Source organism: Phaethon aethereus (assembly GCF_964289735.1).
Source record: "Phaethon aethereus genome assembly, chromosome: 3".
Taxonomy (NCBI): Eukaryota; Metazoa; Chordata; class Aves; order Phaethontiformes; family Phaethontidae; genus Phaethon; species Phaethon aethereus.
The window spans coordinates 82,572,655-82,596,041 of NC_138576.1; the positions used below are offsets into that span (position 1 = coordinate 82,572,655).

The 23,387-nt window shown below is 42.3% G+C and overlaps 1 protein-coding gene across 1 annotated transcript; it reads left to right on the plus strand.

Annotated features, from left to right (window-relative positions):
• The first annotated feature begins 2,173 nt into the window (after positions 1-2,173).
• On the plus strand, positions 2,174-23,037 carry LOC309403693 (uncharacterized protein C1orf198 homolog). The gene is made up of 4 exons (XM_081997931.1): positions 2,174-2,713; positions 10,772-10,822; positions 20,275-20,826; positions 22,727-23,037. Exons 1-4 carry the CDS (start codon positions 2,366-2,368, stop codon positions 22,781-22,783), a joined length of 1,008 nt encoding a protein of 335 aa, XP_081854057.1. The 5' UTR covers positions 2,174-2,365; the 3' UTR covers positions 22,784-23,037.
• Positions 23,038-23,387: the final 350 nt, after the last annotated feature.

The following is a 23,387-nucleotide window of genomic DNA, read 5'->3' on the forward strand; positions in this document are numbered from 1 at the left end:
TACTCCTCATTTCTCTTATTCCAGTGACTGACTTCATACCCATCCCCCTGCTGCCAGACAAAAAGATGATGTTAATGGGAGATCAAGGGAGGGTAGGTGTAATCTGTACTACACCTCTCTGAGTGTCTGTGTGTGTGTACGTGTTTCAAAGGCTTGTTTCTCTGGGCGTGATACAGATGACTAAGAAAGAAAGCGAGCTCAAGTCAAATGCTCTCAAACAAGTTCAACAAACAAAACAGGATTATATAACTGGGCTGGTATGTGATGACTTGGAGAACTGTAATTACCTCCTAAGAACCAGATATGTGGAGAAATCTAATTATCATTTTTCTGTCCTCTTTCTGTATCATCTTAGACAGCTGATCTAGCGACATCATTTGAACTCTTAAATGGGAACATTAATGAGTTGGGCTGCAGCCCAACCATTTATCTATTAAGAATAATATTAAAGAAAGCAGAGTGAGGGAAGAAAAATAGGCTAAGCAATGAAAACCCATTAATCTGAACCCCAATATTTGTGCAACATTGTAATATATTTTGAAGATAATAAAAATTCCCATGCAACTACCTAGGACAAAAGGCAAATTAGATTTAGCCTCAGATAAATCTTCTGACATATTTACTTGTCTTTGGTAAGCTTGCTTTGTTTTTGTGGAAAGGAACTATGCTTCCCTCCTAGGGGTCTTTGGGGGTCTTTTGGGAGTTTGGCAAAGCATTTGCTGAGGTACCACACACAAAGTTAGGACTTGATACAGGAAGAGAGAGCACTTGTACAGTGAAAAGGGAGAAACGAGGTGGTGGGCTGCCAGGCAAGCTAATGTTAGTGGTGTAGTTTGCCAGTGAAATTTGCAGGTTATAGAAGGTTTGGGTGTGTTAATAAAATGAGGGACAGAATAGCCAGTATGGAGAACTCAGCATTTGAAAGTACCTGAAATTATTTTATTGAATACAACTTCATCCCAAGTATTTTGTAATTGCCAAATACTGAGTTCCATGTTTGGGTAATACAAGTTGCAACTAACAAAATTTGCTACGATCAGGTGGCTGCGTAAAAGGCATATAGAAACCCTTGTGTATGCCAGGAAAGATATTCTTAGTCAAGACTTTTTTTAAAGATGTTACACAGCACTGATGGGCTATCCTCTGGTGTACTGGGGAGTTCTTACAGACAACTCCAGCCACCTGTGGTCAATAAAGATAACTTCAGCCAGCACCAAGCATGGAGAAGGCACAATAGAATGAGCAGGGTGCTGGAGCACAGGTTGATTTAACACAGGCTCTCCCTGTAAGTACGTTAGTCAGAAAAATGGACTTGGAGAAAGGAGTTAAGGCTAAACAGAACCTTACGCTTGACACAAACTGGTCATAATGCTGGCAACTTGATTTCAGAAAGCTGGAACAGTTTTGGCAATGTAACATTCTTTTAAGATGTTGGTGGTGTGTTGCAGTTACTCTTTACAGCCTACTTTCTATCCCCCATTCTCCTAATTCATTGAACCTTTGGAAGAAGGCATTCTTCCTCTTGCAAGGAAGGTGTTGCAAAAAGACTAGTTATTTCAGCCTATAGGAAGTCTGTTTTACCGATATAACTAATGCCTACTGCAGGGAGTTGTTACACTTGGGGTGCAATTTTCCTGTTTTACCAAAATAATACAGAGGCTTTGGACTAACTTCCTGCTGAACCTGTTGAGTTGGATGAATAGCCCACCCCAGGCACGATGGCTCTTCTGACCAGAGCTGCTGGACCTTCTATGGCATCAATAAACAAGTAAGACTTCTTGAGGAGTTGGGAAAGGCAGGTTCTTGGCTCCAGCCCTGCTCTGCTACCTGAGGCAGGTCCTTTCCTGGTGCTCCCGGCCCCGGCAGCGTGGGAATCCTACCGCTGGGCCCCTCTGCAAAGGCGGCGAAGAGCTTTGGGCGAGGAGCGCTGCGGGCAGGGGCACCGAGGGCGGCGGGGCCCGGGCGGGCATGGCCACGGCCGCAGCCTGGGACTCGGCTCCAGCTTGGCGCGTCTGCGGCTGGCTCCGACCCGCTCAGCCCCACGCTGTCGACAGTAACGACACCGGAGCAAGCTCGGGAGGCGGCCTCCCTCCCCCGCCGGCTGCGGGGCAGAGGGAGAAAGGCCACCTCCCCCCGCCCGGGAGCGGCCGGCGCCGCGGGGAAGGCTGGCCGAGGCTCGTGCGGGAGGCGGGGTGTGCGGGGCGGCGGCCGGCCTTTATAGGGAGCGAGGGGAGGCGGTGTTTGCCGGAGGGGAGCGGAGTAGGGAAGGGAGGAGGAGGGGAGAGGAGGCGGTTCCCGTTCCCATTCCCGCCGTGCGAGTTGCGCCCGGCTCGGTGTGTGCGGGGCTGGCGGCGGCGGGGTGGCCATGGCCTCCATGGCGGCGGCGATCGCCGCCTCCCGCACGGCAGTGATGAACGGCAACCGGCCACTGGACGAGCGGGAGCGCAAGCGGTTCAGCTACTTCTCCTCGCTGAGCCCCATGGCGCGCAAGATCATGGCGGAGAAGGAGCGGATCCGCGAGCGCTACGGGCCCGAGTGGGAGCGGCTGCCGCCCCGCCAGCAGGACGAGATCATCGACAAGTGCCTGGTGGAGCCGCACGTCCAGGCCCGCTACGCCGCGCACCGCGGCGCCGCCCGGCCCGCCGCGCCGCCCGCCTCCTACCCCAGCCTCCGCCTCAACACGGGCCAGAAGGTGGTGCGCTTCGGCGAGGAGGTACCGATGGGGGCAGCGATGGGGCCCGCCCCTCCCGCCTCAGCGCTCGGGCGGGCGCCGCTGGCGCCGCATGAGGCGCGGCGGCTCGGCCGCCTGAGGGGGCTCCGCCATGGCGGGGCCTGGGGACCAGGGGCGCGCCCCGGCGCCGCCGCACGGGCCGGGTGGCCGTAGCCGTGCCCCGGCTTCACGGCTGCCTGTGCCGCCGCCGAGCCGGCGATGGGGTGTGGATGGGAGCGGGCGTTTCTAGCCGTTGGCAGCGAGGGCAGTTGGCGATAAACGGGAGAGAGGTTTCTTCTCCTCTCCCCCCACCCCCCCCCCCGCCCATGTCTGTGCAGGAGGGCGGGATGTTACACTGTAAGCGAGGGGAGGACTCGGTCAGACCCTCAAAGTAGGTAAAGGCACCGAATCGGAGTTTGTCTGCGATAAGCAGAAATAACTGAAGTGGATTTTGCAAAACGGAGACTTGCAGAAGAGGCTGGTACCAGCCCCCCGACCCCCGAAAGCGGGGCATGGCCATGGCTAACTCTGGAAATAGCCCCTTGCTGAAAATGGGCTGCAGGGAATGTTTATACTGAATTAAATCTCTTCCTTTTTGTTTCTAATTTTAGCCAGTTAAAAATACAACACTGAAAACATTCCAGCTCTTGGTATTTTTGACACCTTAAAAAAAAAAAAAAGCAAGCAGCCTGTTCCATGTCACATGCCAGGAAAAACAAGGGTGTGGAAAGATAGATGGCAAAAAGTATGGATTTTAAGCATCTGAGAGCCATCTGTCTAATGGCAAAGTATGACAGCCCTTCTAGAAGTCCATAGGTATGAGGGTACCTGGTCTGGAGCAGTGGGTCATGTTACTGAGTGTGATCCTTTGAGGAGGAAGGTCTAACAATGCTTCCGAAGACCTGATGGTCCTCCTCAGACGCTGTATCTTGCTTAGTCTGTGTATGAGATTTCCTTTGTTTTGTTTTCTTATACATCTTGGTATGGTTACAGAGCCTATATCTTTCACTATGTTTACATAATATCTCAGCCACCTATTGTTAATTAACTTATGTGACTTCTACCGGAAAAAAAACAATCTGCTTCTGCACTTGTCATCATCAATCCAATTTAAAGAAAACCGTATTGCTTTTAGCCTCCTCACCAGTATCGCTTGCAATGGGATTTGTAAGAAGCGTTTGAAGCACTCAGATACTCGGCATTGTGGTTCCCAACCGGCTTTGTGCTACAAGACTGCTGCCTGTGTGTCAGGAAGGTGTGACTGTGCTGCACACACATCGTACCTAGAGTTAGAGAATGTACGGTCAAGATCAGTTTTGTTTTGTTCATGATACCAGAAATTCTGCGTAAATATTTGCTAGTAATAGGCCATATTTCCTGGTGAAGGAGAGGTGTAGAAGGACACAAGACAGCCAGTTTGTCTGTGCAAGCAGTCTTTGAAAGGAAACCTAACCCTGAAGTTAGTTGTGAAAGGATTTTGGTTAATGACAGTGGAAAGTGAGTATGTTTGGCTTTCCCAGTCTGACAGCTCTGCTGTGCTTTCTGCTTTGAATTATGTGGATCTGGAAGGAAGGCAAGCATGTTGTAGGTTGTTGTGCTGCACTGTATGGAAATAATAATTTCCTGCTTGACAAAACTACAGCTAGAGAGTCCATCTGAAATTCGGCAAGTTGTTTTCTTTCCCCTCTTCCCCTGAAATACAGCTATGATACAAATAATGTTGTTAGTGTCTGTGTAGCCATTAACCAAAGAAAGCTTGGTTCATCAAAACACTTGATGCATAGTGTGTAATTTTGGAAGCATCTGTCTCAACTGACTTCCTCCTTGACTTTCAAGCTGAAGTTAATATAAATCGTATTTCTGGAGAAAAGAGATCCCACTCATTTTGGCATCTCCCATTTCCATTTTAGGTCTTCCAAGTGCATTATTGAGCCTTGGAGCTTTTCCTGGCTCCTCATCTGATAGCTTCCTCTCCCTCTGCTCCCTTGCTGGCATTCGACCTGATTCTTGGACATTTGCCCTGGCTCAGTAATTGTTCCTCCTCATCCTACTGCTACAGAGCCACTGTGGCCAGTCTCTTGCCATTTCAGTTCAACTTTCCAGGCTTGCAAATGCTTTGCCTACAGAGCTTTATTATCTTGCTGCCTCTGGTCTGACAGCTTACTGAGCTGTACTGCTGCCATCTTTGTAAGATGTAACTGCTGCACATACTGTGGTCACCCAGCACTCGCTCAGGGGGACAATTAGATTGGTCCTGGCTGCTGTCCCTGTCTCTTGGTGTACAGTATCCTGAAGCAAGGAAATGGAGAGTAGTCTGCATACTTCGAAATCACTTGTTGGTGTTGCAGCCCTTTCAGTGTGAGTGCTTTGGTCTGACGATGTTCTTGCTGACGTCTACTCCAAAAGCTTCCTGTTTCCAGACACAGCTCATCTTCCCTGTTAACTGATGTTGAAATCTGTAGTGATCTACCTGTGCTTGTTTAAGCATGGAAAGTTGATCTCTCTCACCTCTTGTTCTTTGGAGGACTTGGGAGAAAGCAAAACAAGGGTGAACGCTGAAGATACTGATTTACCCATCCAGGACTCTCACCGTTTCAGTCTCACTTTCATGCATGTGACTGCTTTGGTAGGGTGGTCCAGAGGATATATGTAGTGGTCTTGTATCCTGGACAATTGGTTCCCTCTTTCTTGCCCCCACCATTTCCCATATATCTTTTCTAACACCAAACTCATCTCCTGAACTTGTAGCCCAGGACTGTTAAGTTCACAAAATAAAAGCATCTCTTAAATTTTCAAAACACCTTTCAGTATGTTGTCTGTGTGGGAAGACTGTGACAGAAGGTAGATGTGCAGCAACAGGACTGTGGCATCCTGTAGCCGTGATCCAGTCATTCTGTGGTGCTGTAGCACTGCACCACCATATGTGACTCTTAGCAAACACCTAGAGTCAGCTGAGTGCCACTGCTCCTTCTCTTTCATTATCTCATCCTCGTTGTGGCATTGCCAGTCACAGAGTTAATAACTGAAGCTGTACATGCACTGTGAATGCAGTTCCTAAAGAGGATCTGTGCCAGGACACCAGAGGTGCTTTTTTAATCTGCCATCTTGCTGTGAAAGAACTGAAGGTATTTTAAAACCTATTAAAAAGTTTGATGAAAGAAGTGGAAATACAGGAATTGGGTTCCCTGTTTCCTCAAACAGCGTTTGTCTCCCACAAACCAGAGTTGGGTTGGGTGGCACGCAGTTCACTTGGCATCTACCTGTGTGCACCACGCTGTCACGGTGAGGACGTGCATAACTGCTAACACCAACCATTATGTGTCCACTGTCAGCCCCAGGGTGTGAAGTTAAGACTTCCTAGTTGAAACAGACCCCAGAATATACCAGCTCAACAACTTTGATGGTGTTGCAGGCCTTGGTATTTCCCAAAACCTCCTCCTAACAAAACCCAATGTCTCTTGCTTCTCTATCTTGTTCTGTTTTCTAAAGTCAAGGTCTAGGTCATGCATATATTTTCATCTCTTCCAGGCTAACAGGGTCATTTAACACCCACATGAAAGAAGTTTTGTCCTGTTTGCTGAAGACTGACTTGGTATCGCACATGGGCCCAGCACCAGGAGACTATTTGTTGCTTCACCATCATTGCCTGTGTCTAGACAGCCTAGGCCTTCTGGCTGAGGGTTTTTGGAGGCTGCAACCTTCAAGCACAGCTTCCTCTTTTCCGACAAGCCTCCAGTTGGTGGCATTTCTCCATTTATGTCTAATGCTCGTAGTGGTAGAAAATAAGAGGAGAGGAAAATCAGGAAATAGAATCCAGGATTGAATATAAATGTAATATAAATGGGCTATTTCTGAAATACGCCATGAATTATGAACCATCATGAGGGGAATAGGTGCAAAAACAGCAGTGTGTGAGAGGCTGACACCCTGTGACTGCTGTAGTCATCAGCTTGTGTTAAGCATCTGATTTGATGTTAATTTATGCTACTGGATCCTCCCTGTTTAGTTCAGTGAAAGATAGTTTAGCTATCCAGTTTACAACAAGTTCTCTCTCTTCTCTTAATACTGTCCCTCTATCCACAAGTGTGTGATACACACATGGATTTAAGGTCTAATTTTTCTTTGTTCTTTTTTTCAAAGGGCTATTGAGTATTTAAGTGGTAACGAGCAGCTCAGAGAACTGGACTTGAAATAACTAAGCTTTTCATTGAAAAAAAAATCCATGTGCTTTAGGAAGTGGTAAACATTTTATGTGGAGGAAAGACAGGTAAGAGAGCTTGGTTAGCTTCATTCATCATCTTTTATTACGGAAACTTGACTTATCCGCCTTCAGGTAGATACGGTATTTGTTTTGCTTAGCCTTAAGAACTTTGGCAGCACGCCAAAGGATCAACCCTTTCATCTCCTACTTAAAAGTGCTTTAAAACAACAAATATTCAATACAGCAATAACTCCTATGTTGGGCCTGCTATAGATTTGTGCTTTTTAAAAAACAAAAAAATGCAGGGCAGCTCTTGAGTGCAGTTAAACCCCAATAACCAGCAAGTCCTGTTCTGATAACACTTTTAAGATGCATTTGTTGGTGGGTTTGTGACTGCCTGGTTACTGTCAGCTGCTCTGAGCAATGCTCATGTCAGATAGGCTGGTGTGTTTCTACTACTGTCTTCCATTTTGAGATTCAGATGCTGTTTTGCAACAAGCTGCCTACATATAGCAAACGTAATTTGTGGTTCTTTTTTGTATATTGTGCAAACCACAATGGTGGTTGAAGTCAAGTGCGTGACCAGATTTTTGCCCCTCTATCTCTTTCTTCTTTTTTCTTTTTTTAGCTATGAAATATGGTGTATGAGGCCCTGTTTCTTACAAAGAGGTTCTTTAATGCTCGTGAACAAAAGTTTATTTATTTGCCTGCTTTCTGGGAGGAGGCTTTGTTGTGTGCTGAAAACAAAAGCTGATCAGATATGGATCTTTTCTAATCTGTGTTGATGACAAATAGCCTGGAAGACTTTTTCTCTAAAATTTCCACTCATAATTTACTTTTGTGAATATTAAAATAGTTGATGCTTTTGCTCCCATTTTCTTCAAGCATGTGAGAACTTTTTTAATCTACAGAAAGCAAAGTTATTTCTTAGGTTTTGTTGGTGACAAACATGAATCAGGCACATCAGACAGGAAACTGTTGAACTGTGTTATTCTCCTGCTTCTGACTTGGTCCTCTGCATGTCCTCTATGTGAGGGCACAAGAGGTGGAGACCACAAACTTCCTTCCCTTCCCTGACAACAGACAGAACCTGACGACTGTCTCTTTTCATCCTAGCTTCAAGTACACTTCACATAATCACAGACATCAGCTCCTTGCAGCTTTGTATCCTCAAACCATGTTTTATGCTATTTTATCCTTTCCTATACCCCATGGAAGATCTCTTGAATGTGGGCAAAGCTCCTCAGACGTACTGGCTCTGAGGTGTGCTGAGCTTTGCAGCCTGAGGTACAATGAGCCATCCTTTTAAGAAGAAAAATCTATTGTCCTTTTTTTTCAGGGAATTGCACCTCCCTAGCAAGCATCTACTACTTCCATCTTTTGAAATTATCTATGAAAGTCTTAGATCTTTGTCTCTGATGAGAACTTTCTAACAATTGGTACCAAAATACCATTAATTAATTTCAGGAGCTTTTTGTCTACCTAACCTGAAGGTTGAGGTTACAAGTTGAGGTGCCAACAAGTGCAGTGGCAGTTGAGAAGACATCACATTCTATGAAGTGGGAATCTGACTTGCTCCATCCTGTCGGGAATGACGTATCCTCGTGCACAACCACCTCATACCTTCTCTCCTCTCTTCTCCATGCTGCTTTCCTGTCCCTCTGTAGGCAGCCTTTTGTCAGCAGGGCTCGCTTGCAGCAGCTATGTTGGTGAGTTGGGGATATGCAGGGAGTGCTGAGTGAAGAGGTATCCCTCCCAGTGCTGTCTACACTTGCCTCAAATACAGGAAAATAAAAAACTGGCTGTCTCAGATCCAGGATGAGGATGGTCTTGGCTCTCTTCCAGGTTTAAAACTGGTCCACGGCTCATTTGCATGTCTGGTAAATGGCAAGAAGTCAGAGCTTTCTTTAAACTCCTTAGGTAAAACTCACTGACAGCTATGCCCACATGTCTGGAACTTTAAGGTGCTGTGACAGCATGTAGGAGTGTTACACTGCTTGCCGGACTTAATTTCTGTCCTCTATTGCTGTGGTTGAAGTCAAGTATTGATGTGTCCCCATGTGGACAGAAGGATTATGGTCCTACCTCCAATGTGTGAGATTCAATCCAGTTGTTGGGCTCTCCTGTCTCTCTTCCCTCCTGCATCATGATTCCTGTCAAGCGTGCTTCAGAAATGAAGTGCCAACTCCACCAGTTTCAGAGGCAAAGGATATAGTCCTAAAAAGATTTTTAAATAATTTCACACTCATCTGCTGCAAGGCATCCCACCCAAGTGGTGTGGCATTCCCATGTGGTCAGCAGTGATAGAAGTTAGATCAGATACTAAAAATGTACTCCTTTTGTTTCCCTTAAGTGTTAGTAAAGATGAGTATTCATTTCCTAGAATGAGAGAACCTGGTATTACACTTGTGTTCATGGCAAAAATTTCCTGTACCAAATTTCCTCTTTTGGCCAGAATTAGCAGTCCAGCAGAGCCCAGGCCTTTCCTTTTAGATGGTTTCTGATCAGCCCAGTTCTTTTTAAGGGCATGGGATCACCCTCATATATAGAACAAATACTTTGCTGCTAGAAACCTTGTGTTTCACAGATGAATAATAGTTGGAGAATGACATGTTTTCACGTCTAGGAGATGGTTTCAGACACTTCTAATTGTGATTTCTTAGCCCTTGGCCAGCAAAATCTGCTCAGAGTGAAGTAAGAGATGGCAGATCAGGAGAATGCTATCAGATGTCTGAGAAATGCATTTCTATAAAGGCAGAGGTCAGAAATAAGAAGAAAAGGTCAGTCATGGTAAGATGTGGGGTTCCTGTGTTAGCTTAAAACATGGTCTAGTTCTGTTATTCTTTGAACAGCGGGAGTGTGAAACAGGCACTCCAGGTCTTGTCTTGTCCGGTCCTCTCCTTCCCTGTGCGTGGTTACTCCTGGCCTTCCTCCTTCCATCCACTGTCCCTCCCCAATGTACAGGGGTGACCAAGCAGTCGCACACTCAGTGTGGAGGGTGCAGCTCATTACCTCTACACGAACATCCAATGTACAAATGAGTCTCATCCATGACTAGCGATAGAGGTGCAATCATTTTGTTGCAAGTCTTAAACAAAGGTGAACAACATTTATTTATGTCTTTTTCACCCCTTCTTTTTTTGATGTCAGTCACATGTCTTTCTGGAGGCTGTGCTCTGTATGAAGAGGTTATTTAAATTTCTCCAATTGGGATTATTTTCAGGAAAAAAAGCTTCTTAAAAGAAGCCCTTTCAGATTGGGATTTTACTCTGGGCGTTGTGTGGTTCTTTGAACAGCACTGAACAGTTACTTCAGGCAGATCATCATTAAAGTGGCATAATGATGTGTCTTGTCAGGGCTGGATCCAGCTGTGCTTGGCCTGATGGACGCACAGCTGTTTCACTGCCACCTGACTGCCTGGTTGCACACGTGTTCTTTGGTCTGTGGAGGGGAGGAAACGGGACTTTATCTTCCGAAGGCCCCTGCTCCTCTTGTTATTTCTGTCCCTGTGTGTTGCTAGTGGCCACGAAATAAAATGCCTAGTAGAAAATTGGAAATACATGTTTTAAAGCTATTTGTGGAGAAACTGTTTCAAGAGGTTTAGACCAGGTTAAGCCTTCATATATTTTGTAGGTTAAATTGATATGCTAATTAATAATCCTCCCCTCAGAGAACTTGCTTTCAGTCAGTCTTAAACTGTAATCAGCGCCATCTCTAAGCAGTGCTCTCACTTTTTAGCTAGTTCTGTGGTAGTGGCTGTTATGCTTCCAGCAGTGCAACTTAATGTCATCTGTGTATGATGCTCCTGAACAGGTAAAGCTGCTCTCCTGATTTTTAGTCATTCTTGAATTTTATTTCAGGACATAACTTGGCAAGATGAACACTCGGCTCCGTTCTCCTGGGAAACGAAGGTAAATATGCAGCAGTTTTATTTTTCAAGTTGGTTTGTCATTTTATATTGTTCCTTGTGCATTTATATTATCTTCATTTTGAGACTTGATAGACTAATGTCACCTGTGTTCTATGAGAGCTGTGTAAAGTGACCGTCCCGCAAATGAAGCGGGGCTGGTGTGCTTTGATTTACATCAACAGAAACACAAAATGTACTTCATGAACTAATGCTCTGCACCTTCAAGTGCAGGTGTAAAACTGATTCATTCCAAATTACCTGATTTTTTTCATAGTAAACTTTCTGAACAGCTTTTTGTGTTTAGCAACACCAGTGTCTTAGGTATTGTGTAAGCATAACTACATTTCATTTTTGAAGTCAGGAGTAAAGTAGTTAGGGAATGGGCTGAGAAAGATACAGATATCTGGTAACTTCATTGGATTTTTTTCTTAAAGCCTATCTTATGCTTCATCTTTTTGTTATGTAGTAGAATGTAATGGAACTTGTTCACCTGTGGGGCTATGCTAGAAGCATGGTGTTATTTCCTCTTAAAAACCAGTGTGTTTTTCTGTGATGGGTTGGTTTTGGTGTTGGTTTTTTGTTTGTTTTGTTTTGTTTTGTTTGACTCTACCTCTGGTGTTTTGTTAAAGTATCATTTACGATGGGATTCTCATAAGGCTAATACAGAGCCAAAGTTCCCCATCTTTCTGAATCTGCAGTGTGAGGAAACATAGCTGTACCATGTTTTTGGTGGGAAATTAAGTTTAATTCTTCTCGTTGAAGAAAATATGGGAGAAAAACCCCAGCTCCTTGTCTTTCTCAACTGGGTATGGTGAACATGTTAATTTAATCACACGTGTCAGATTTCATGTTTTCTGGCTTTATCTGCCAGAGAAAGCTGCTCCTGCCTCCATTTCTTCCATGATTTGCCCTTGAATTATGTAGATAATTATGTATGAGCTTATGAATATAATCTTAGCCTAATGCAGAGGAATTATTTGGAAATGCCAGTGAATACTGAATTAATCCAGTTGACCCAACCGTAGACTCGTCAGCCTTCCCTGCTCAAGGTCATTGCCTCTAGCTAGCACCCCATCTGTGCTTTGCAGACGCTGATTAACCTATAAAGTCGCTCCTGGGTCCCTGCAACCTATAGTGCTGTGGTTTAAGAGAAAGCATTGCCAATCTTCACTTGCCTTAGAACTCCCTTACAAGCTGTGGTGATTCAGGAGCCAGTGGAGGATTTCCTGCAGTGGAAGCCTGGTAGCTCTGGCAAGCCCTCCAGTCTCTCAGGACCCTTAGAAGAAGAAGCCACTGGCTTTTAGTATAATACTAAAAAGGCTTTTAGTGTTGGTGTACTTGGATGAAGCTGTCAAGAAAAGAATAGTAGTGAGAAGAGTATGCACCTCTTTGGCAGTAAGGTGAAATAAATCGTATGTTGGAAGCAACAGTTTTGTCTCTCCCCACCTTTTTGGTGCAAAACGTAAACTCAGTCTTGGGAATGTGGCAGCTGTAGTTTTATTTCTAAGCTCTGTTTTGATAGGATTTTGTAAGTTCTGAATACTTGAATTTCCTGGAGATAGTGCTTCCTGTAATGCACTGCCTAGGAATCCATGATGAGATGCATCTGCACTCAAATGGATTTTCTCTGTAACTGATAGTTGTCTTTTCTTTTAAATGCTTGTATGCCCAGTGAAGTGGTTTTCAACCCAACCTGTGGCTTATCTCTTGCCGATTAAGATTATTTTTACTATAATTCTGGTGTCTTAAAATGAAGGGCTGCAATGGATAGATGCTCTAGTTTCATGCTTTTCTGTAATGAACAAAGGATCGCAGAATGAGATGGAACCACTCATGACTGCTGAAGAAAAGTGAGGCAGGGAGGACGTTATTTAGAAACAATGATTTGTCTCAGTTAATCAAGCTGCACTTCCCTCCTTCCCTCTCCCTCCTTGCTGACCAGAGATAAAAGCTGTGCCTCAGCTGTAGGTTGAAAAGTTGCATGACCTTTTTCTTTAGCAAAACTCTAGAAATCCATGTTGTCTTGCTTTATGGGGTGTGGGTTGGTTGGTTTGTGTGGGTTCCTCCTTTTGGTTTTTCCCCAGTGCCCCATATTGTGTCAGTCTTTCAACCAAATCCTTCAGCTGGCTGAGTCTTCCATTTCTAAAAGTGGAGATCTTGCTTCGTGCTTACTTTTTCATCTCTTCCCTAACCAGTACTTTGATAAGATAATACTGGAAGGCAATTTCTCCGGGAAGTATCCTTGCCCAATCACTTCAGTGTGGGGAAACAGTGAAGAAACATGAATGAGCTATTTAATAAGGTTGACATGTTGTAATGTGCGTTTGGTGTCTTGTGAGCAAGATCTGTTCCCGCTGTTATTTTAGGTTGTCAGGCTCTTTCCATTCCATGAGCTTTACCTCATGATGGGTTATTCTTTCCATGAAATTCCTTTGTTCTTTTGCAGCTTTGCATGAACGTGCTGTGGCTTACCCAAGGAAGGGAATGTGGCATTCACTTTCTGCTTTTGCAGAGAAGGAGAAAGCAGAGATGCAAATCAGTAAAACCAATAGGCTTGATTTTTTTTTAATTTTTTAACATTGAGACGGTAAGAAAATACAGCAGCAAAATCATTTTTGCGTGTAACTTCAAGAAAACTGAGAGGGTAGTGAGAACAATAGAGAAGAGGGTAGGCCAAGTTGGAGCCTCTCTGAGCTGTTACAGTGATGCCAATGGTGATTCCAGTTTTTCTCATGGTAGCTAGGGCAGTGTATTCCCTAATTCCATGGTTGTCAAACTTACCCAGACAACAGTGTACTAAATTGCTTTCATTTGGGGGAGGACATCGTTGAAGGGCTTGATAACTTCACTTCTATCAAAAGTAAAATTTCTGTGTTCTCAATTTAAGCACAAATGTGAGATAAGGCATAAGTCGTTCGTATCACAGCAAACACTTGCATGAATATCTCCACCATTTTTATCTGTTTGATGTGTTTGTAAAGATCTTGTCTTACCTCTTTGTTTTTAAACCCTCAAACAAGGCAAACAAAGCAGAAATACAATATAAAATGCTGAGTTAGCTTTTAGACAACATTTAAAATAACAATATTTTTATTAGAAAACTGTAGCACTTCTCAGAAGGAAAACTACTCTGGAAGCAACAAATTCTCATGGCATTGCAAATAAGCTGACATTTTAAAACTAGAGGTTGAATTGGAGGGAGTGATTTGGTTCATGGGTGGAGTCCTCATAAACATAACGCATCTTGAAATGTGTGTTACATTTTTAACTGGAGCTAAAGCCAGGTTTATGAATTCAGGGCATTCTATTTACAGCTTCAGGTTTAAGTGAGATGAAAGATGATATTTTGGCTGAGTTTAGCCTTTGAGGTTTCTTAGTTTGTTTGAAGTAAAAATTCAGTGAAACTCAGCACAGACCCCAAGATATAAATGGAAAACAAGAATCATGTCTGGGTTTGGAAATAAAATTTCTCTGCAACTATTCCTGAACTCAGAACTTTCTGGTTTTGGTGGGGGTTTTTTTTTGTTTTGTTTTTTTTTTTTTTTTTTTTGTTTGGTGTTTTTTTTAATGTATTTAGTAGCGGGCAGAAACTGTAATTTATGACTGACACCTCAGCTAGCACATTGAATGCACAGAGCAGTATGGAATAAGTTGGAGTCTTATTTCTAATTCATGCTACCAACTAAAATAAGTTTTATTCCAAATGCTTAAAATTGACACAGGCACATCTAAAAATTTGTTGGTCTTGATAAAAGTAGAATAGTTGTGAAGATAGCTTTAGAGAGCCTTTTCTATACTTTTTTCTTTTTAACTGGCTTTTTCCTCCTTCAGCTCTCTTCTACTTTCAACAGGCCCTTAGATATTTGTTGAAAAGAGACACCTTCAAGGTGTGTTTAAAAACAAACAAACCAAAAAAAGCAAGAAGAGGAAGTGTTAAGCTTCAATCCCCTCAGTAATCTGGTTGCTGCCTCCCTGTCTATATTCCCCTAATTATATTGCTATAGAAGTGATCTAATCCCAGCAATTATTTAGAAAGAAAAAACCTATGTTGTACTATTAAAAAAAAGTGGTTTGTAAACTGTTTCCTTTATGTAAAACTAAAAGTCTTCAATATCCTTCTTTGTACAAGTCCTAGTTGTTTTTGTGTTTGTGTTTTAAATAGGAAGAAAGTGACAGAAAATATTTTTTTTCCCCCGCCTTCCTTAGCAGCCTGATATTAGAATTGTTTCTTACAAACTAGACTTAGGTGCGATTATTTTTATCGAGCTGGCATAAATGGCAGTGCTTCCTTGGAAGGAAAGAAGAGTGATGCCTGGGGTTCTGGGTTTTCCCTTCCCTTTTTGATCTAGACTACAGATGTTTAAAACACAGTGCTGCCAGACTACTGTTGACTATTAGTTCTTGAGGGGAAAAAAACCCTCTAACTTGTGGTAAGTGTAGCTGTGTTGAAGGTTTGTTTTAATCTGCATGGCCAGGTGTTCTCGGATAAGAATTCAAGTACCTGCATCAATCTTTAGCAAGCTGCTCCTGAGCATAAGACCATGCACACACCAGCTACTGTCAGCATGAGTTTGCGCCGGCTAACCAGGAACAGTGGCAGGCTAGAATGCTGTACATATGTATCACCGAAGAGTAGGTCATGGAATTTCCTCCAAAGCTTCACGCTGTGTATCTTTGGCATTGTCTTTCTGTATGGACTAAAATTACTTAGATTGTTTTTGAGTGCTTTGCTCTATTTTTGCTCTTGCAATTGGTCTCTGCTGACGTAAGGATTGCTTTCTGTCTCTGAAAAGATCCTGAAAACACCCATGGTGTGCACGGGAAATGAAGCAAAAACTGCAGTTACTTTGGGTCCCATATTTATTTTGGTTTTGTCCATTCAGCAAAGCAAAGTCATCTTCTAAATCATTTTGAACTTGGCTTTTTTACTTCTGCGTATATCAGGCTGTGCTTAAAACAAGTTGCTTTTGACAGTGTTTCCGCAGTCTTTGTCTCAACAATTTGGATTTTTCAGGCTGCCAAGCAAAACAATTTGTTTTGGCTGTATTTTCTTGACTGTTTAGTAAAATACTACACATTCCTGATGAGTGAATAAGATGCTTAAAAAAAAAAAAGCTCCTGGGTTCTTTGTGGTCATCTTGTTTTTAATACAAACTTAAGAACTGAGACCTGATTTTATACAGTATTGTCAAATCATTACATTCTTAGTGTGTGCTGCCTCTCTTAGAATACATTGTTTCCCATGAGTATCTGCAGCCAGTATTACAATCTCTCTGCCTTGAGACTGAAGTTAGGTCTAAATTTTTTAATCCAGTAAATAAAATTCCTAAATACCTTAATATGGTCTTTTTAAGGAAAGCTGGACACGCAACTCCCTAAAAACTTCAATTTTTAATAGTATTTATTAGACAGAAAGATGATCCAAGACCTAGGCATCTTTTATTTTAACCCTTGCAGTGGTTTGAGACTAGAAGGGTAAGACTGAGAAGAGCAGAGACTTCTAGCTTTGCTCTGCTTCAAAATACTACTTTGTGTGTGCTTTCACATGCACACTCTCTCCCACTCTCTCTCTTAACGTGTTGAGAATGACTTGCTTTTGCAAAATCTTGAAAATACTACTGCTGTTAATAGCTTTTAATTGAATTCTGATAACTTCTTGAAATTGCAGTTGGGACTGTACTAGCCTGTCTGTAAACTCTCGAGACTTTCTGGGCTGAACAGTTCCCAGAAATACAATTTGGACAAATGGCAGGAAAAAGAAGGTAATTTATTTTATTCCTTAGATGGGGAATTAAAGTACAGAAACTGCAGCTCATTCAGAGTCATACAAAATCTATGAAAGCAGCTGGGGACTGAAACCTTGTCTCTAGAATCCCAAACTGTGCCTAAATGACAACTCACTTTTGACCATCAAATCTTAACACAACATTCAGTGTTTGCTTCCCCAAGGTGGCAGCTGGTAGAGTGCCACAAGTGCAGTTCTGCTGCCTAAATGCTCAAGCGCGCAACTGTAGCTCGCAGCAGCTCTGCCTCAGCCCGAGGAAAGCGAACGTGCGGTACGACCCTTTACAGGCCGGCTGCTACCGTAAGTTTGATTGGGGCCAAGGAGAGATGTGCATCAAGATATTCTCATGGCTGACAAACGTAAAGGAAAAGGAAATGTTTTTTTGGGGGGTAACTGTCTTTTATATGTCATTTCTTTCCCTCTCCTGCTGACCCAATCAATTGCCAATTTGAAGTCTGATGTAAGAAAGTGAGAGCAGACCACTAATTAAACTCACATTTCTAGTGTCTAGTGACTCATTAGAATGTACAGTACTTAGATGTCGGTATGGGGTGTTTCACACATGGGTCCTCTCCATCTCTGTGTGAAATTATCTCCCTATTTATACTGCTGCTGTGTTGTTTGGTTTGGGGGGGGGTATAGTATTTTATTGCCAATATTGTGACTTGAAAGATATTGCATATTAATAATTTTCTTTAATCAGCTACATTTCTTAGGGATTCAGATATCTTAAGTAACCTTGAAAGTCCAGTAGAAGCATTACATATTTCAAGGAAAACAGACTACCTTGTGACTGGTCCACAGAAGTTCTTGGCTTCTCAAGCTAAATGCTAGAAGCAGAATTATGCATCTGACCTCTTGGGGCTGTATTTACATCATGCTGAGACGCAGTGCTTTCAGAACCTGTCGAGGTAGGCTTGTCTTCTTCGCCTTCCTTGGGGACAAAGCAAGCTCCTGAAGAAGTGTTTTCATTCAGATTATTCTGTGTTGGGTTATGAACTGTTTGATCTCCAAAACATACTGTGACACAAATATGCAATCTTAAATGTCAGGTGGTCTTGTCTTCTGAAATGGAAAGGTGCACCCCATGGTCTCCGTTCTAAAAGGACAAAGAGGGCATCCTCTCCAAAACATGCATCCACGAGCACGCTGGAAATGGTACAACTGCCTGAAGTTGTGCTGCAGTGCCACGCTCTTCTCCACACTTAGAAGCGGTCTGCCGCTTCCAAACCAGACCTCTTGAGCTGATACTTGGACCCATACGAAAGAACGTAAAACATGACCACAGGCAGTGGCTTTTGCTCCACAGCACAAGAACTTCCCAGGAGGCCTGGCTTTGCTTGTCTATCTTGTTGCCATTGAAAGGCAAAGACATCTTGTTGGTTTTCCTTTTTCTAATTTTTGTTCTAACAAACCTCTGCTTCCCTTCCGTCAGTGGTTTTCCTGGAATTTGTTTCCAATGCTATTCTGGTGGATCTGGGGCTGTCATGGCCCCTCTGGCCACTGGCTTTCCCTCTCTCTTGGGCTGGGGGCTGAAGGAATCATTTTACTGAAACTGACAGCAGCTGTGGTGGCCTTTAGCTACTGTCATCTCTAGCGTGTGCCCTGGGACAGGCTACTAAGAAGGAAGACTTTTGAAGGATAGAAAGTAGTGCTCTTTTAATTCCTCTATGACAAGGTACTTAAGTCTTCCAAGATGGAAAAAAAAATTAAAAATTTTTTCCACTTGGCTATTGGGGAAGTGCAGGTCTATTTTATGTTGTGTTGTGGGTTTGTTAAGCTGGGATTTCATCATTTCTCAAGCCTTAAAGCATCTTAGCTTCAGGGTGGTAAATCTCTATTCGGTAGTATTGCCAAATGAGCTTAGAGAAATAAATCCCTATTTTTTAATATAGGGAATGGAAGTCACTGTAAATAATCCTCAACACCATTGCATCCATAGTTTGTTTATGCAGAATTTGTCTAAGGAAAAATCTCCTGCTCTTAACTTTGCATCATGAGTTTTGTTTAAAAAAAAAAAAAAATTGGGGCACTGAGGTTTTTCCTCTTAGTTTTTTGCAGGCAGGGTGGTGTGTTGAGCTGTTTGGTAAGAGTTGCATGTATCCTTGCACTCGCCTTTTCCTAGCTGAGCTATAATTACTTGCAGCTTGTTTATGTTCTGCATCTTTTGATAACACAGTATATTCTTAATGAAAACACGGAACTTGGTGCTTCCACGCCTATAACCTTGGAAAAATATCTAATGCATCTAATTCTTTAGGAAGTTCAGATGTTAGTCCATGAATCAAATTACGTGTAGTCAGCTGCTGACTGTTTAAAAAAAAATTGTTTTATAAATAATCAGTTGCTGAGTTAACATTTGCACTTTGATGAGAAGTTTCTGAATGTTAATTACTAGGCGTGCGAGACCTGCTAGATCTAGAGCCCCTTGGAACTTAACATGCACAATAATGTAGGATTCAAGATCAAACACTTCTAGTGAAAATGATACACAACTAGGACTTGGTTTAGACTCAGGCCCATAGATGCTATTGCAGTTTTATTCAGGAAAGGCCAGGTAATAAAGTAGAATAGGGAAAACATCACAAATCTGTAATTAACTTCAAAAGTATCTATTAACAGCCTGTAGCAAAAGCTAGTATTTGAAAAGTCCTCTCAACTTTTTTAAAACTAGTCAGGCCCATAATGACGATAGCATGGTTCTAGCTGTAAATGTGGGTTGGGAGGGGTTGCATTCGTTGTTCTGTTTTCCAAACAAAATGCTAGACCTCAGGAGGTTTTTTCCTGGCACTTGCTATGGTGCTGTGCTCCTAAGTACAGTAATGCTTACATGTTCCTCAGAAGGAAGTGAGGCTTAACTTTTACTAACCTAATGAGTGCCCAGATAGTTGACAATCGAAGATTACTGAAGTGGTGGTAAGTAAAGTGGACATTTTGAAGTACTGTTCACTTTTGGGTGGCTTTTGCAAGATCTGTACCATGCTTTAACGGTGGTCACTTGCTTCCTTGACCCAGTGTTACTTCTCAGAAATGAGTACAGCTATCCTCACTGCAAGGAGAAACATAACAAGGCTATGGAATAAGTGAAGAACTGGTCCTGATAGAGTTCTCTTCCTTCAGAGGGGCATTAGAATTGTAAAAATCACTTATCTACACATACCTATTACATCTAATTCTTTATCTTGGAAGTAGATGGAGTTGTAACATGTTGTCAACTATTTCAAAGTCTATAATGGAAGATTGCCTTTTAAACTACACTGTAAAGCTTATTCACTTTATATTTTTATGTAAAACATCTCTGGCTTTCAAAATGCGATCACAAGTGTTCTAATCTTTTAGTGCCGCTATTCTAATGTTTTAGTGCTGTGCACTGCTATGCACTGCTATCTTGGATGGCACTGTGTACCTTGAATATTATTGCTTTCTCTGACTCCTGCAGCAGGTCTAGGACCCTTACATTTGCTTGCAGTTCAGACTTTTAAAAATTACTATTTTTATGTAGCTACAAAGATTTATGGAGAAAGTAAGTTAGCTTTGCTGTGGTATCTACTGTCTGGGAGTTGCCTAGCCGTGGGCAAAGGTGTTACCTATATGCATCAGGATCAGAAGTTCAAAACCATGTCTTTGTGAAGGGCTTTGAAATACTGTTTTTCTTTAACTCTGAACAGAGTCAGATGGAGTTCAGCGTTGCATCTCTGTCCATACAAGAACAAGGTTGTACCCAGTTGCAAAATGAACAGAGGCAGCCCGTTAAAGCAGCACCTGGTGTCCAAGTCCCTAAACCTTCTCAGGCCAATAAGACCCCTGGCTCTGATGGGTTGATAGCATCCAGAAAGGAAGAGGAGTCCTCTTTCTGGAAGATAAATGCAGAGCGCTCAAAGTTTGAAGGAGACAAGGCTGAGTTCCAGTCCCTGACCCCCAGCCAGATCAAGTCCATGGAGAAAGGAGAGAAACCCCTTCCCTCTTTTTACAGACAAGAGTCTACTCCAAAGGAGATGGCAAAAGCTGAGAAGCCCAGCATAACTAAACCAGAGAAGGCTGTTGCCCCCAGCCTACCTTCTGTGTCTCTCGAATGGGAGAAACCTCGACCCACTCAACTCCCTGCTAGTTCTCTAGATGACTTCTTTCTTCCTGACCCACCACAGGACCTGGCATCTTCTAGGACAAACAAGGAAGATACTGATGGTACTATACTTACAGATCCACAAATGCCTGGACAGGTAAGGACTGCTATATCCACTGTCCTTAGATTCAGAACCTGTATAGCACATTAAAATCTGACAAGGCTGAAGATTAGGGACTCCATAAAGCATTAAACCATAGCTAAGCTTGCTGGCTTTTTATCCTGTAAATTTAAAGAAGTCTATTTAACCAACATGTTAACTGTTTTTTATGTGGTAAAGTGCATATGGTAAGGGCATCATTTAAATGTAATATCAGAAATGCTGACATGGCATCCGGTGGCTGACTGATAGCAAGCTACCTAACAGTTTGGGGTAGAGCTTGCTATCAAGTAAAAGAGGATTTTTTTTTTTTTCTTGAAACAGCAAAACACTTAATGGAAAAAAGAAGGTTTTTAACTTGAAAAGTACATAACTACTCTAGGATACTTCATTGGTACAGACAGCATAGGGATGAATGGCAAACTAGTTTCTCAGCTGGTTTAAGCAGTAGCCCACCAGCCACTTCCCAGTACTCTGTCCCAGGCAGTTAGGCTGCTTTCAAATGTGTTTTCTCTTAAAGTCCAAAATGGAAATGGAATGAGCGTCCAGAATTAGCCTTCTCAATGTTTTTTTAAATAAAAAACCCAAACAACCCAACAACAAAAAACTACCCTTAAGCAGCTCAATAGCCAATTGAAACTATTTAAAAAACAGATACTGGTCTTTGAGAAAAGAAAGGGAGCAACAGGATATGACATGGTGAAGGAAAGAAAAGGAAGAGAAGCCTGAAAATTGTGAAGTAGAGGAGTGGTTCTTCACACAGAGCTCTGCAGTTCTGTTAAGAATCTGTAGCATCACTCCAGCATAAGTCTGACATATTACTTTATGCTGTAAGCATGTTGCATAGCTTTTTCTCTACCATATTTTCACAACAGTGGTTGTTTAAATTCCAAACAAGTTGAGGTAAGATCAGAAAGATGCAGGATGAGGTAAATACTTGCAAGAGAAGGAAGTGGCCGCACTTAGGAGAGAACGGTGCTTAAGCCACTTCAGTATTTGGAGCCCTATGTTTAGTTATTTTTCTCTGAAGCTAAGACATAATGCTCCTTGATCTGTTTTTCTACAAACTGCGACTGCACTAGTCCTTTATTTTTAGTTAAAGGCTTTATCATGTTTTCCTACATGTTAATGGTATGTTACAGTTTTAATTCCTTTGTGTATGTTTTCTAGCTAACTGAAATAGTTTGAAAAGCCTCATTTTTCTCTCTGTGGAGAAACAATCCTCCCATGTCAAAATGTGTACAGAGTAGTAGAGAAGATAGTGTCATAGAATTTTCTTTGTTTCCACTTTCAGGATTATCTTCCCTATTCAGGGGAAGAGCGCCATGCTCTAGCAAGAGAGTTCAGACACTCAGCTGTGTCCCTTGAATAGTCTTCCTGAACACTAAAATAATCTTAAAAGCCACGGCTGGAAGTGCAGCACTGTAAGAGTGAGCATGTTCTTGATAGCCTAGTAAACAACTTGTCAACAAAGTTGTAACCGTGTAATTTTCTGGAAACAACTGGCTGTCATTGCAACAGGCAATCCATTGAATTAGTGATGCTTGCCTTCTGTGTTTGTTTCATTCTCTGCAATTCCCACTCTAGTCTAAAAATTGATCTTTATGAGTTTTTCCATGGTGGCGGGGGCGGTGGGGGGTGGTAACCAAACAACATTTTGCCTGCAGACCACCACAAGAATTCTATTTTTATCTGGAATTGCCTTTTTGGTCACTGAGTATTTTTTAATGTCTAGCATTTTCTGTTGTAGACTCTTAGGTATCCTAGAGCAAGGTGAAGGACTTGAAATACTGGCAGACAACACTTTAAACTTTCTTTTGTAGATAGGCAGTCAAGTACTGAGTTTGAAATACTGTAATTAACAACAACATCTTGTTTCTTTTTTTTCCCCTTGCAGACTAGTACAAGCAATGTTATCTTGAAGACTGGCTTTGATTTCCTAGACAACTGGTAAAAGATACTTCAAAATAGATCAAACCAATTTTGGGGAAGGAGGGAATATCTTTCTCCTTGTATGTTAATTTACTAGCATTTGTGTCTTTTTCTAGAAGTAACTTTCAAACTCTTAAATGTTGCCTTTGTATAAACTTTTGTAATACCATATGCGGCTTTGGTTTTTAAACGGTGATAGAAGTGTGGTTTCATTTGGATTTTTTTTTTTTAATATCTGTTAACATTTTTAGTAGCTACTGTATTGAGAGGATGGGAAAAATTACCATATACATGTTAAAAAAAAACAAATGAGAGTCTCCGTATCCTAGAAATGGAACGTACAGGACCAGATTGCTGTTTTCAGTCGAAACTGTGCTAGCATGGCTTGTAAGAAATAGCATTGCACGTGCGATGGTTCCAAATAAGCAAATGATTCCATACTTCAGGTAACTAGCTAAAACAGTATGAAAAATAAGCATAGAGAAGAATTGCATTGATTTCTATGTTTCATTTTGTTTGAAAGTAACTTTTGTACCACTTATTTGAAAACACTTTTCTTTTGAAGAGGGCAAAGGCATTGCCAAAATGATGGATCCAAAGAAGCACTGTGTTTGTACCCTACAAAT